General features: G+C 57.4%; 1 protein-coding gene across 11 annotated transcripts in view; it reads left to right on the top strand.

Moving 5' to 3' along the window:
• Positions 1 to 10,975, top strand: part of FARP1 (FERM, ARH/RhoGEF and pleckstrin domain protein 1) — a 265,189-nt gene extending 254,214 nt beyond the window's left edge. For 3 of the 11 annotated variants that reach the window (XM_035726576.1, XM_035726574.1, XM_035726575.1), the window contains 9 exons: positions 1,475 to 1,543; positions 1,764 to 1,853; positions 2,465 to 2,547; positions 2,625 to 2,737; positions 3,939 to 4,105; positions 7,467 to 7,574; positions 7,869 to 8,020; positions 9,356 to 9,431; positions 9,539 to 10,975. In XM_035726576.1, coding sequence (XP_035582469.1) covers positions 1,475 to 1,543; positions 1,764 to 1,853; positions 2,465 to 2,547; positions 2,625 to 2,737; positions 3,939 to 4,105; positions 7,467 to 7,574; positions 7,869 to 8,020; positions 9,356 to 9,431; positions 9,539 to 10,051 — 1,371 coding nt within the window. In that variant the 3' untranslated portion in view covers positions 10,052 to 10,975. Of the gene's footprint in view, positions 1 to 1,474; positions 1,544 to 1,763; positions 1,854 to 2,464; positions 2,548 to 2,624; positions 2,738 to 3,938; positions 4,106 to 4,307; positions 7,119 to 7,466; positions 7,575 to 7,868; positions 8,021 to 9,306; positions 9,432 to 9,538 lie in introns of those variants that run through there. The other 8 variants (XR_004819950.1, XR_004819951.1, XR_004819947.1 and 5 more) reach the window with 8 other exon arrangements.
• Positions 10,976 to 13,664: the final 2,689 nt, after the last annotated feature.

Genomic DNA, 13,664 nt, shown 5'->3' with positions numbered 1-13,664 from the left:
GGACAAAGCAGAGGCTACTTTGACCTCGTCACATAGTGTCAGGTCTACACTCATTGGTCAAATCGGTCACCAGCTCACCCATATCTAAGAGAGGCAGACAGAGACCCCGCCTCTACGGGAGGAATGTGAGAAACGTTAATGAACTTGCAGCCATGTTGCAGAAGCAGCACTATGGAGAGCAGTTAGGTGGTACCTTAATAAGTTAACCATAGAATTTCCATATGACCCAGAAATTCCACTTGTCAGTATATACCCAGAAGAATTGAAAACAGGTATTCAAACCAAAAAAACTCTTTTTTAGAAATATATGGGACAGCACTTCCTTTTTTTTTTTTAAGATTTTATTTATGTTTGAGAGAGAAAGAGGGGGAGAGCATGAGCAGAGGAGAGTGGCAGAGGGAGAAGCAGATTCCCCGCGGAGCAGGGAGCCCAATGCGGGGCTCGATCCCAGGACCCTGGGATCATGACCTGAGCCGAAGGCAGACACTTACCCAGGCGCCCCCTCAAACAAAAACTTGAACGCGAGTGTCCATAGCAACATTTTCCATAGTAGCCAATAGGGAAAAAACCCCAAGTGTCCATCCTCAGATGAGCAGATAAACACAATGTGATGTATCCATACAATGAAGTAGCCCGGGGAAGGAAGGGAGTTCTGATACATACCCCAATGTGGATAAAACTTGGAAACACGCTGAGTGGATGAAGCCAGACACAAAAGGTCATATATGACAAGATTCGATTTATATCCAGAATGGGCAAATCCATAAAGAAAGAAAACGGATTGGTGGGAGCCAGGTGCTAGGGAAAGCGGGGAGTGGGGAGTGACTGCCTAGTGGGCATGGGTTTCCTTTTGGGTGGTGAAAACATCCAGACCTAGATGATAGCAATGCATACTATACATTCTGAATGCACTAAAGGTCACAAACGGTCATTTTTATATGTATTTTACCACAGTTTTCTAAAAATGATAGTTTTGGGGGTGGAGGTTAAGTGCCCCGAATGACCAGTGTCCTCTAGTTTGTTAATCTGGAGGGAAAAATTCCTTAGACGCGCTTGCTTCTGGCTGTTTTATCCTAGAGCACAGTTCCTGGTTTCCAGGAACCAGAGCTGTGAGCAGTTCCTGGGTTCGGGGTAACTCCCCTCTGGCTCATCTGTTGTCCCCGTGCCCTGCTGCCACTCTGCATGTGGCTGGGGCCCCTGCTACCCCCCTTGCAGCGGGAAACCTGCCGGGCCCGGGGGTTGTGCACAGAGCCCGCTGCCCTGGCCGCGGAGCCACCCCATCGGGCCCTCTGAGCGCTGGTTTCTGTGCGAGCGGAGCCCATCGGAGTCCCTGCCTTGTGGGTTCCTAGGAGGGACAGCAGTATTCGGTGAACAGTAACTGTGACGGCGGTGGTTCTCGTCGTGAAAGGGAGCGTGGCATGAGGCCACCAGCATCTCCCCGCCAACCGCTGGGGTCGGTCTGCTTGCTCTGCAGGAATTCATTCGCCTGGGCAGCCTCAGCAAGCTCTCTGGCAAGGGGCTCCAGCAGCGCATGTTTTTCCTGGTAAGTGCCAACAGCCGTTGGTCTTCACAGTGATGGGGGACCCCATGGGGTCACAGGGCGGGCCCGGGCCACCCGGGAGGAAGGAGGAGCGGCCAGCGCGGCTCAGCCAGAGGGGCTGCGATCAGTGAGTTGCCACGCAAGATTCTGAAAACACACGCTCTGCACCTGCTGTTTGAGCAGAGCCCATCCACCTCATCCGCACTTGTCCTTGCTCCTCTAGTTCAACGACGTCTTGCTGTACACGAGCAGGGGGCTGACGGCCTCGAATCAGTTTAAAGTCCATGGACAGCTCCCGCTGTACGGCATGACCGTGAGTATGCGCCATGGGCATGCGATCAGGGCCCCTTCCCTGTGCGCTGCCTGTCTCCCGCCAGCTGAGGAAGGAGAAGGAGGGTCGTAACCAGGCACCCTAAGGTGGCTGCAGACTCAGATATCAATGTCTGAGCATTCAGGCTCCCCAAGAGGGGCTCGGGACACGGCTCCTGGTGCACGTGAGATGTACGGGTAACTTGGAAGTTACCAGCTGACGTGGCCATGAGGTATGCCTGGGCCCAGGGCCCCTGAAAGAGAGACCTCACCACTCATGTGGCGAGGTGGAGCCCGCCCCTCGAGCGGGGAGCCACCTGTCCGGCCCCAGAGGTGCGCCCGTGGGCATCCATGATGGCGGCCAGGACGCCAGTGTGCACGGGATGACTTCCCCGGCTTAGCCTCCCACTCTCCTCCGTCACCGGATAGAGGGAAGTTTACGCGCTCTGCCAAAAAGCAATTCAGTGCATTTGGACCTTCCTTTCGGCTTTCTGATTGTGATTTTTCGGACTTGGTTCCTCTGAGCCATAGCCAGCGTAGCCAACGTTTGTTTGAAAATGCGCCGAGTGTCCCGCTTGCCCCTTGGCAGTAACATGATGCGCACTCGTCCCACAGATCGAGGAAAGCGAGGACGAGTGGGGTGTACCCCACTGCCTTACCCTCCGGGGCCGGCGGCAGTCCATCGTCGTGGCGGCCAGGTAACGCGGACGCGCGCCCCTCACCTGTCTGCCCCTCCCCTCGCCGTGCTCTGAAATCCTGCCGCCCGGCTCTTCAGCTGCAGGTCCGAGATGGAAAAGTGGGTTGAGGATATCCAAATGGCCATTGATTTGGCAGAGAAAAGCAGTGGCCCCACTCCCGAATTCCTCGCCAGCAGCCCCCCTGACAACAGTAAGTGTGGGGGGGGGGGGCGGGCAGCTGTTCTGGTGCCGCCCGGGCAAGCCATGGCGGGTGCGAGACAGCTCGGCTCACCGGGGGGGGGGGGGGGGGGGGGGGGGGGCATCCCGGTGCATTTAAAAATCACCCTCCCAGGTGGGCCCCATCTCTGTGATGGACATTTGTGTTTATTTTTTTACCCCTAATTTTTGATTACATATGTACAAAATCATGTAATTGGAAGTTTATAGAAGAGAGAAAAAGAAGTCCCTCTAATCCAAGGACTTTAATGTAGTGGCTGTTATCAATTTGACATGTCCTTCTATTTTTTCCCTATACATGGTTTTTTTTTCCCCCCGGACTTTTATTTGAACATACAGTGCAATATTGGTTTCAGGAGTAGAATTCACTGGTTCATCAGTTGCATGCAACGCCCAGTGCTCCTCACGGGTGCCCCCCCCCCGAGTGCCCATCCCCCAGCTAGCCCATTCCCCCCGCCTCCACCCACCCTGTTTGTTATCTATAGTTAAGAGTCTCTTATGGTTTGTCTCCCTCTTTTTTTTTCCTCTCCCCTACGTTCGTGTTTTGTTTCTTGAGTGAAATCATACGGTGTTTGTCTTTCTGACTTACTTCACTTAGCACAGTACCCCCTACGTACATCCACATCGTTGCAAATGGCGAGATTTCCTCCTTTGTGACGGCTGAGTACTATTCCATTGTCTACACATACCACCACCTCTTCTTTATCCGTTCATCAGCCAATAGACATATGGGCTCTTCCCATAGTTTGGCTGTTGTTGACAGACATTTGTGTTAAATAAACCTAAAAACGAAGGAACTTCCACTCCCTAAAAGTAAAACACCCCTTAGAACAGTGTGAGGGAGCAGGGAGGTCATCTTTTCGGGGCCAGCCTGTCCGACTGTCACGTAGAGTGCCGGCAGTAGGGAGAGGAACCGAGGCCGTCTGTGCTGGGCGAGCACCACAGGCCCCGGCGCCCAGGTGTGTTGGGGGCTGGCGGGACACCCCCCTCCCCTGGGGTGGGAGCCTGACAAGGAGCTGGCTTCCAGTGTGACTCCCTGCTCGGGGGGTGCACGGGGCTCCCCAGGTGAGTGCCCCCGGCTGTCCCGTCCCGTCCAGCACCTGGGAGGCTCTGGGACGGGGTCCTTCTCCTGGCAAGCAAAGATCCGAAGCGCCATCTTCTGTCCCACCCTGCAGAGTCCCCGGACGAGGCCACGGTGGCGGACCAGGAGTCGGAGGACGACCTGAGCGCGTCGCGCACGTCGCTGGAGCGCCAGGCCCCCCACCGCGGCAACACCATGGTGCACGTGTGCTGGCACCGCAACACCAGCGTCTCCATGGTGGACTTCAGCGTCGCCGTGGAGGTACGGGCCGCTTCTCTCTGTTCTCCGGGCCCCTGAAGCCCTGATCGGCCCTGTCCCGGAGTTGGCTGTGGGGCGGAAGACAGCTGCAGGTGTCAGGTCGCTCAGGGAGGCGGGGGGGGGGGGGGGGGGGGGTTGGCCGGGGCCGTGTCAGCCGTGGTTCATGGAATAACTCCCGGGACCCGGCCCCCGACCCCACCACCAGGTGCCATCCAGCAGAGGCGCTGGATCACCTTCTTAAACCCTGAACACCTCCGCATCCCTAAATGGGCCTGGCCCAGAACCTGTCACACGAGATCGAGCGAAGGACGGCAGTGGGCCAGCCTGCAGTTTTGGGGAAGAGCCAGACATCACACAGGGACTGAGAATGTTCTGTGGGGGTGACCTTCACGGTTCCACGGTGCTGCTTCTACTCCGTTTCCCCAGTACAGGGGGTAGCCTAAGGCCACGCCTGTTTCTGAAAACGTCCTCACGAGCACCTGGGTGAGGTGCAGGCCCTGGGTGACAGGTGCACCGCTGGGGGCTGGCAGTGAACGGCCCCTCCACTCCGACCCCACAGGGACGGACGGACGGACTCTGTCCTGCCCAGCACGCTGTACTCAGCATCCTCCCTCCCTTTGCCCTTGGGAACTAGAGATCCTCCCAGGCATGGGGGGTGGGGGGTGAACTTTCCAGCACAGAGGGAGCAGGGAAGAACTGGCGACCGGCTGGTGGGCAGGGACCCCTCCACACATCTAGCTGGTCCGAGGAGACCGGAGGAAGTGGGTCCCCGAGGGAGAAGTGGTCTTTCCTTCACTTGGTACCGGCCTTCAAGGCCTATGGTTAGGACTGTCGAGGCATGGGAAGCTGGTAGGCTTGAAACCTCCTTTGCAAGCCTGGGAGCACTTAGGCCACTCAAGAGCAACCCCCCGAGTCGGGTAGCTCCCGGGGGCCCGGACACTGCAAGGCCCGCTCCTTCGGGGTGACTAGCCTGCACAGCAGCCTACATCGGGTGAGTGTTCAGAGCCAGTTGGCAAACTGGCCCGCAGGCCAATCCAGCCCGACCTCGCTTGGTCACAGCCCAGGCACTAAGAACAGGGTTTGACGTTAAGTGGCTATGCCATGTATCTGACTTTGCCGCTTGGCCCGATGAGCTCAGACTGCGTACTGTCCGGCCCGCCGAGGAAGTCTGCCAGCCCGCAGGGAGATGGCTGCGAGCCCGGGGTGTATGGGTTTAAGGTAGCAATAACGCGGGTGAGCCAAGCATGGAATGGGCTCGTCTGTCCCTCTGCCAGTGCCCCCGCCCTTGCCAGGTCCCCCTCCCCAGAGCAACAGGGAGGGGGCGGCATTTCCTTCCCTCCCAAGTCCACTGCTGAGCTCCCCACACGAACCCTCTTCCCCTCACGTGTCCTGCGAGTATTGGGGGTATTTGGGGAAGATGCGAAGAGGTGCTAGGTGCGACCCGAAGGTTGTGGGCAAGCTAAGAGCACTGAGGGTCCTCATTAGACGTGGGGGTCTGCTGCTGCAAGGGCCGGTGGAGCGTTCTTGTGTTTTAGATCGGAGCTGGTTCGGTGCTGGAAGCCTGGGCAGAGGCGGGCAGGCTGGGTTCAGCAGACGACCAGGAGGAGAGAGACAGCACAGAGAGAATCACGGCGGGGTCTCTGTGGCTCTCCTGGGCTGCCGTAACACAGTCCCACCGACTGGTTCGCACAAGGGAAGCTTACTCCCTCGGGCTGCTAGAAGCTGAGGAGGGGCCCTTCCGTGCCTCGCCGCCAGCTTCTGGTATTGGCCAGCATCCTTGGCGTCTCTCGGCCTATAGACGCACCACCCCGATCTTGGCCTCCGTCCCACGTGGTGTCCCTGTGTCTTGTAAGGACGCCGGTTACTGCATTAGGGCCACCCCACTCCAGTAGGACCGCATCTGAACTCTGCCACCTGCAAAGACCCTATTTCCAAATAAGGTCCCATCCTCAGGTACCTGGGCTTTGGACTGGAACAGTCTTTGGGGGGAACGCAATCCAATCCAGAATAAAGACCGAGCAGTGACGTGAGCCAGGAAGCGGGCAGAGGGCAGAGGCCTTCCCTCCGCTGGGGAGTCCAGAAGCGGAGGCCACTGCGGGGTGGGGGGGGGGGTCGGCGTTGGCCGGTTGTGGGTCAAGGATGTTGACTGGTCCAGCCTCTCGAGAAAAGAGGCAGCAGGGCTTCGGGGCCCTGTGAGCTGAGAAGGGGACAGAAGTGTACCTGAGCGAAGCCAACGGGAGTGGGAGTTTGAGTGCAGCCGGTGACCCCAGAGGCCACCAGGACCGTGGGGGGCAAGGAGAGAGAACTCCGTTCAGGGAGTTGGAACGTGGGGCCCAGTGGGCCGAGCACGCTGTGGGAACTGCATCAAGAGCGGGATTCCGGGAGTCCAGCTGGAGGGGGTGGGTTCGGTAGGAGCGCGTGCTCCCTCCTGGCCTTCGCTGTGCCTCGGAATCGTGCGGGACGCCCCCCCATTCTGCTTGCTGCCCTCACCTGCTTGGCACTCAGAGCACCCCATTTTCTTGTACGCCCGTGGGTGAGTGGCAGGCAGGGTGATGCGGGGGGCGGTCTCTGTGGGGGATGGGATGCTCTGCCTGGAGCTTGTGCTGGTTGCGGGGACCCACGGCTTTGTGGGTCTGTCCGCCTGTGTTCTTTCAGCCTGGAGCACCGTTCGCTTCTGTTGGCCCATCACTAAGAGAGACACTTGGCCTTCTCTCTCCTCCTGGCCCCGGGACCTTACTTCCATAGGTACCTTAAACATGCTCTTTGGGAGAACAAAGCAGACTCAGGTGTATTTTTAATTTTTTTTTAACTTGCCCCTTTGACCACCAAGTTGTGAGGCTGTCCCCAGCATCCTGCCTCAAAAGTCTCCAGGGTGATGAGCAACCGGGTGCAGACGGGCGGTCTCACCGTCTCGTGTGCCGCCCCCCCGGGCCTCGGAGCTGGGGAGTTCAAGCAGGACGCCTGGGGAAGGCCTCTCTCTACGGGGGATTACTCTTCCGTTGGGACGGACTCTCAGGTGCAGCACCCGCCTCTCAAGGCGGCCGCCTTCCGCTGCCGGCCCGCGTTCCGGCCAAGGCCACCAGAGGGCGCGCGGGGCCCGACAGCGTGTTGTCCACGGGTGCCGGAGCCTTTCCTGCGTCGCCGTTCTGGGGGAGCCTCATGCTGTAGGGGAGGGTCCCTGGGCGAGATGCGGCACGGGGACACTCTGATTAACAACTGAGGTCACCATGAGGGGCATTTCCCTTAAGAGGCCATGATGACTCAGATAATGCACCCCCGGGGGGGGCACACGCAGGAAGCCTCGCCCCAGGCCCCGCAGGAGCCCCCTGGGCCGGTGCCCCTCACACACATGCTTGTCCTTCAGAATCAGCTGTCCGGGACTCTGCTGAGGAAATTCAAGAACAGCAGTGGGTGGCAGAAGCTGTGGGTGGTGTTCACGAACTTCTGCCTGTTCTTCTACAAGTCTCCCCAGGTAAGCACCGGCCCCAGGGCAGGGGGCCGCGAGGGGGGCAGCCTTCCTCCGGAAGGACGGCGAACCACCTGGTGGAGGCCATCTCCCCGGGACCCTGAGCTCCAGGGGACAGTGGACGCTGTCCGCGTGCGCGAGGAGCACTGCGGCCTGAGTGAACACGGGAGGGGGAGGACGTGGGCGAAGGCTCAGGGCCAGAGCAGGCCGCACGGGCCGGCCTGTGGGACGAGAGGCTGCGGCTAAGCCCCGCAGCCTGGGGCCACCTCTCCACAGCCCCCTTCTGTTGACTCTGCCCAGGACACTCACCCCCTGGCCAGCCTCCCTCTGCTCGGCTACTCACTCACCATCCCCTCAGAGTCTGAGGACATCCACAAGGACTACGTGTTCAAGCTGCATTTCAAGTCCCACGTGTACTACTTCAGGGCTGAAAGTGAATATACATTTGAAAGGTAATGGTCCCCGGCCCCGGGCATCTCCAGAAGAGGCCCCTCCTGTCTCCCAAGCGAGCCCAGTGAACGAGGCCCTTCGAGTAGCGGCTGCTCACTGCCCCCTGTGGGCCTGGGCATTTACTTCCAAACTGTCCTTGACCTTTGGGGCGGGGGGCACGGGTGAGGAAGGTGGTCCCCTGGCCCGACACTCGTATCCACCTCTGTTCTTCTAGAAGGGACAGACTTCCCTGGTTGAATAACATCCGCCCTTAACCTGTACAGTTAAGGCTACACACGATGTACTTTTAAGTCTCTAACCAGTGTGGTTTTTAGTTTCTGCAGTATTTAGTCAGAATGTGCCAGACTGTGCTAGAGCCAGACCACCCCCCCAAGAAGGGAACAAATCCCAGTGCTTCTCGGGGTTAGCTAATGTTGTTAGTAAGGCTGCCTGGGAGCCGGAGTGAGGCCCAGGAGCTGCAATGTTCAAAGAAGGATGAAAGACCCGGACTCTCATGTTTGACCAATTTCAGACATTTCCTAGAAATCCAAGTAGAAATTCTGGGCCCCTAGGCCTGGGATCCTATAGCCAGTGTCACTGTTAAAGCACCAGCGGCGGGGGGGTCCGCAGGCCACAGACCAGACAGGGCCAGGGGTCACCAGCCCCTTTGGGGAGTCCCGGCCGTGCTGTGGGGACCAGAGCGTCCCACAGGTTAGGACCCGTGCCCAGCCGTCGGGGAAGCTAGTTGAGGGGCAGCAGGGTTCAACCCCCCCCCCCCCAAGCACTTCCTAGTACACTGCTTGAAAAGTGAGGCCGGGGTTAACTCCTCCCAGGTGTGAGCCGGGCCGGGGGAGCCCTGGACGGAGGTGGGATGGTGTCACTGACAGTTGAGCCTGGTAGTGACAAGACCCTAAAAAGACCAGTGATGAATTTCTCAAAAGCCCTACTCCCCGTTTCTCACCCTTGGCACTGCTGACATGGAGCCCGTTTGATTCTTTGGAGGAGGGGGAGCCCTGGCCTGTGCATTAGAGGATGGGGAGCACACCTCACCCACTAGAGGCCACGTGCACCCCCTCCTTGTGACACCCGAAAACGCTGCCAGCCCTTGTCCCTGGGGTTGTTGAGAGCCACCGCTGTACCGCAAATACTCAAATGTAGGAAACGGGCCGCAGGTCCTGGTCCCCCAGGGATTGGGAGGCCGCCGGAGGGCACGGAGCCACCTCAGCCGGCCGGGACCCCTCCGTCCTGGGCGCTTCTGCGGCTCTGCAAAGGGACCACCCAGGCCCTTGGTTCTCAAACTGCTCCTCAGGCACACCTCGAGGAACCCTTAGCCTGGCTTTCGTGTTCTTGGGTACCAGGAGCTCCTTCGAGAACCCTTCTGCTAAACTAGCACGTTACAAACCAGGCACCGGCCCGCCGTTTGTGAGTAATGAGGTGTGTCAAGTATCGTGAAGCTGGTACAAGGAAAAAAAAAAAAAAAAAAACCTGCTCGAGTTTATAGAACGTGGCCCTTGACCCTCCTTTTCGTTCTCTGGCCTCAGGTGGATGGAGGTGATCCGCAGTGCGACCAGCTCTGCCTCCCGCGCCCACATCCCGAGTCACAAAGAGTCTCACGTCTACTGAGGGCAGGACACGAGTGTCGCGGGAGACCCTGCCTGTGCCCTGTATTAATGAAGCCTAGTAAAATTAACACCCGTCTGGAAACCCAAAACGTGGTTTTACAGCAGCTCTCCTTGGTCTCCACAAAACCGCTTTTACCCTTGTCTGTCTTTCCGAGAACAGTGCTCCCAGCTCCCACGCTGGGGGCTCTGCGTCCGTCATTCCCTGGTGGGCTGTTTCCAGCCTCTGCCAGTAGTAAAACCTTGTCACTACGAGAGTGCCAAGTGACCGTTTTTCTCCCGCAACTGCACCTTAAAAGCAGTGCAACCCTATCCGTTCAACCAAAAGACAGGGCAAGTGCTCTTCTTTTTCTTATAAAAAAAATTTTGATTTCTAGGCTGGTGCGTTTAAAAACAATTTTTCCAATGTTTGTGATACACGTGGCACAATCTTAAGCAAATGAGATTTTCAGATTTCGTTTTTTCAATCTTTCTACTTTTATAATAGCAAGTTAGTAGGATTTACTTCTTTGATTAATACAAGCAGTTTGCAGCACACTACGTACGTTCCCCTCGGGGGGGGGGGGGGTTAGGCTCCCACAAAATGCGGTTCTTGGCACAAGTTGACCAAACTGTTTCCGTGATTCCTCTTTGCAAAGCGGGCTGTGTTCTGGGCGGAGCAGCAGCAACCCAGCACAAGGCCCGCGCTCCCGCCGTCCTAGGAGTGGTGTGTATGATGGGAAGCTCTCAGCTGTGGTGTTTGCCGTCTGTCTCACAAGCATGAGAACCTGTATGTCAGTGATCAGGGCCATTTGTGATCTGTGATGTTCCGGAGGGTCTCTGTGAGCTTCCGGGGGCCGCGCCCCCCAGCCCCTGTGCTCATACCTATATCCTGCAACTGTGGTTGGGGACTGCACATTCACTAGTATATATTGTGCCAGTCTTCAAGAGCATTCTTTTCTCCTGTTTGTACTCATCCCTCCCCACCCCCCAGGCATGGGGTATATCGACAGTATGACCTTGCGCATCCTTGACAGTCGGACGACACAGGGAATGGGGCTCCAGGACCTGCCGGGCCCACTAGTCAAAACCCGTTTGCCTCCTCTCTGTGGAGATCGGGAGCTGCTACTCCCAGTGTCCTTAAACCCTTTCCGACACAGGCCGGAGGGGGCAGCCCATCCAACCCGTGGCTCCCGGTGCCTGCACCCCAGCCCCGCGGGCCGGCGTGGCAGAGCCGGGACTGGACCCATGGACGAGGAGCTCGGGATGTGTTATCGTTTGCCTTACGACGTGTACCAGATGGTTTCAAGTACTAACAAAAGGGAATAAAAATACCTCACGCCACAATCCAGCATACTGAAGTTTTAAGGCAAAACATCACCCACCTTGTCTGGTCTTTATTTCCGTCTGACGCGGGCGGGTTGCAGGGACGGAGCTGCCCAGGGGTGGACATGGCTGGTCCCTGCGGGGGCCGGGGCGGGGGGGGGGGGGAACCACGAGCACTCAGCCACGTGTGAGACACACAACGTGGAACCGGAGAGGCAGGACCTTGCCGGGAGCCTGTCCGTGCTATAAAAGGACTAAAACCCGAGGGATGAAAGTAAAGACAGGGAGGGGGACTACCTTCCAAGTCCAGCTATTTCCCAGAGGCTTGTCCCACACCCCAGCCGCAGGACCAGCTCCCTGGGAGGGTGAGCGTAGGCAGCAGCTGATGGGACAGAGGCAGGCAGTCACTGAATTCTACAAGGCTCGGGGATGAGGGGGTCTAGTTCGTCTCCGAGTGAGTCCGAACCAGGTCAGTGCCGGTGCTGGTTCGCACCGCTGGGGTCCCCCTGTGACTTCGAAGTGCAAACCATGTGGGCAGTGGAGACCACGCCCAAGCTGCCGGAACCGAGCGGGAGTTTCGGAGACACCCGGTGTCTCCGTCCGTTTTGGCGACTGTAAGAGATACCAGAAACGTATCTCACAGTTCCGGAGGCAGGAAGGTGCGAGATCAAGATGCCGGCAGATCTGGCGTCTGGCGAGAGACTTCCCGGGTCACGGTCGGCCGTCTTGCTGTGTCCTCACGGGGCTGAAGGAGGAGGGTCTCGGGGTGGGGGTGTTCTTACAAAGTCCCTAATCCCATCACGGTCCTCCGCTCTCCTGACCACATCACCTCCCAGTACCATCCCACTGGGCGTTAGGATTCTAACGTATGCATTTGGGGGCTGGGGGCGGGGGGACAGACCATTCCCCCTACACACACGAGACCGAATTACAGAAATGGTTTTCCGGGAACTTTATTGGCCCCCGCATGACACAGCTCCCATGCTGATGAACGTGCCACACAGCACTCCGGATTTCCTGCCGTATTTGATAGCAGAAATAGAAAAATGCTTATAAATGGACCGTGTTTTGCCAAAAGAAAGGTACAAAATGCTACATGAAGAACTGCACTAGATGCTCCATGAGACTAACCCGACAACATTGTTGGGTTCAGAAGACATGTGGCACATGGTCACATCACAACAGTCACAAGGCCAGCTCTGAAATGCCGAGGCACCCAAACCCCAGTGGCCACTCGCTTGTGCAGCCAGCTAGGACGCAGGAGAGAATTTCTAGAAGGCCTAGAAACCCAGCCGGACAGAGCCCACTGCCTCCATGTCCACGGAAGCCTCTGCCAAGGCCAGGTGCACCACTGCCTTCTCCGGTCTGAGCAGGGAAGCTCCGGGGGCCGGTGGCATCAGGAGGCTTCCAGGCACCCGCGAACGCATCCCAGATGCTGGCCTCGCAGGTCTGGCTGCGCGGCAGCAGCTTCCCCCGGAGCTCCGTGCGGACGGGGCTACACTGCAGCCGGCCTCCCTGGCTCACGAAGCTGCCCCCAGTCCACGTGCCCTCGGAAACCAGACCTCGGCTTGCATGTCCACAGAAAGTGGCAGGCCAGAAGAGACCCGGGAAGAGATCCACTTTCCAAAGCTACTCGAACCACTTCTTCCCCCGGGAAGCCTGATCAACGGAAGAGGCCCATGTAAGCTCGGAAAGACTGATCCGCTGCTTTCCCCGGGGGGTGGCGCTGTGCTGACCATCCAGTGGCTGCAGACTCTGGGTAACTCTCGTACCAATATGCCTCATCGGACCCCAGTCTCCCCGCCAGCGTGCCTGTTCCTTGCACTGGAGATCGGCTTCAGCATGTCTTCTTGAGGTCACCGTCCATGTGCAAATGTGCACAACTCTCAAGAAAGCTGCTGTCTACACCGGCAGGCTGAAGATCGGACAAACAGCGCCCTCTGGAGAATGCTGCATCATTGCTTTATGGGATTCTCCTGCAATGAACAAAACTGACCTTGGGCTTGCGCCTGGCACAGAGAAACAAACCACTCCCTCATACAAAACACTTGGTAGGAACACCGAATGAAACATCAAGTTTTATCATCCAAGTTAACGTCCCTGCTGCCAAAGAACACACAATGTAAGGATCAGCAATTCAGTTCTATTTCCCCTAATCAAAACGTATCCCTTACAGAAATTAATCATTCAGCTTCTAATTAAAAAAAAATGACTTAATTTTAGTTTTTTTTTAAAAAAACGACGCTCCATTAACAAATCTAAACAACACACACGCACTCGAACCTCTCTGGCTCTGGCCCTCTGTCCTCTCCCTGTAACCCAGGCCACTGGGGCGGCATATATCGATCGAACCTTCCATCCCAAAAACTTCCTTGCTTCCAAAAATCCTTTGTCTTCCCCTCCAGGAATTGCTACACCAACAAGAGAGGACAATGATTCGCATCAACAAATAGAACATGATGCCACATGTACTTAGTCAGGAATTGCTGCAGGTACTCTCTCTCCCACCCCAGAGAAATGATTCCTCCTGCCTCCCCCGGGCCAGCAAGGCCATGCCACAGGCCAAGAGACACACAGACCCCCGGCTGACAGAGAGCAGCCCGGGGCTTCTTGAAGAAAACAAAGCCACCCTTAGTCAAGGTCCCTGGGAAGAGAGCACAATTTCACAAATCAGCAGTATCCAGCCACGTTTTCCCAATGGCCAATTTTTTGAAAGTTGCACAGGGAGCTGACCCGGACACTC

The sequence above is a fragment of the Zalophus californianus genome, chromosome 3, assembly GCF_009762305.2.
Source record: "Zalophus californianus isolate mZalCal1 chromosome 3, mZalCal1.pri.v2, whole genome shotgun sequence".
Taxonomy (NCBI): Eukaryota; Metazoa; Chordata; class Mammalia; order Carnivora; family Otariidae; genus Zalophus; species Zalophus californianus.
This window is presented reverse-complemented; position numbering and strand designations above follow the sequence as displayed.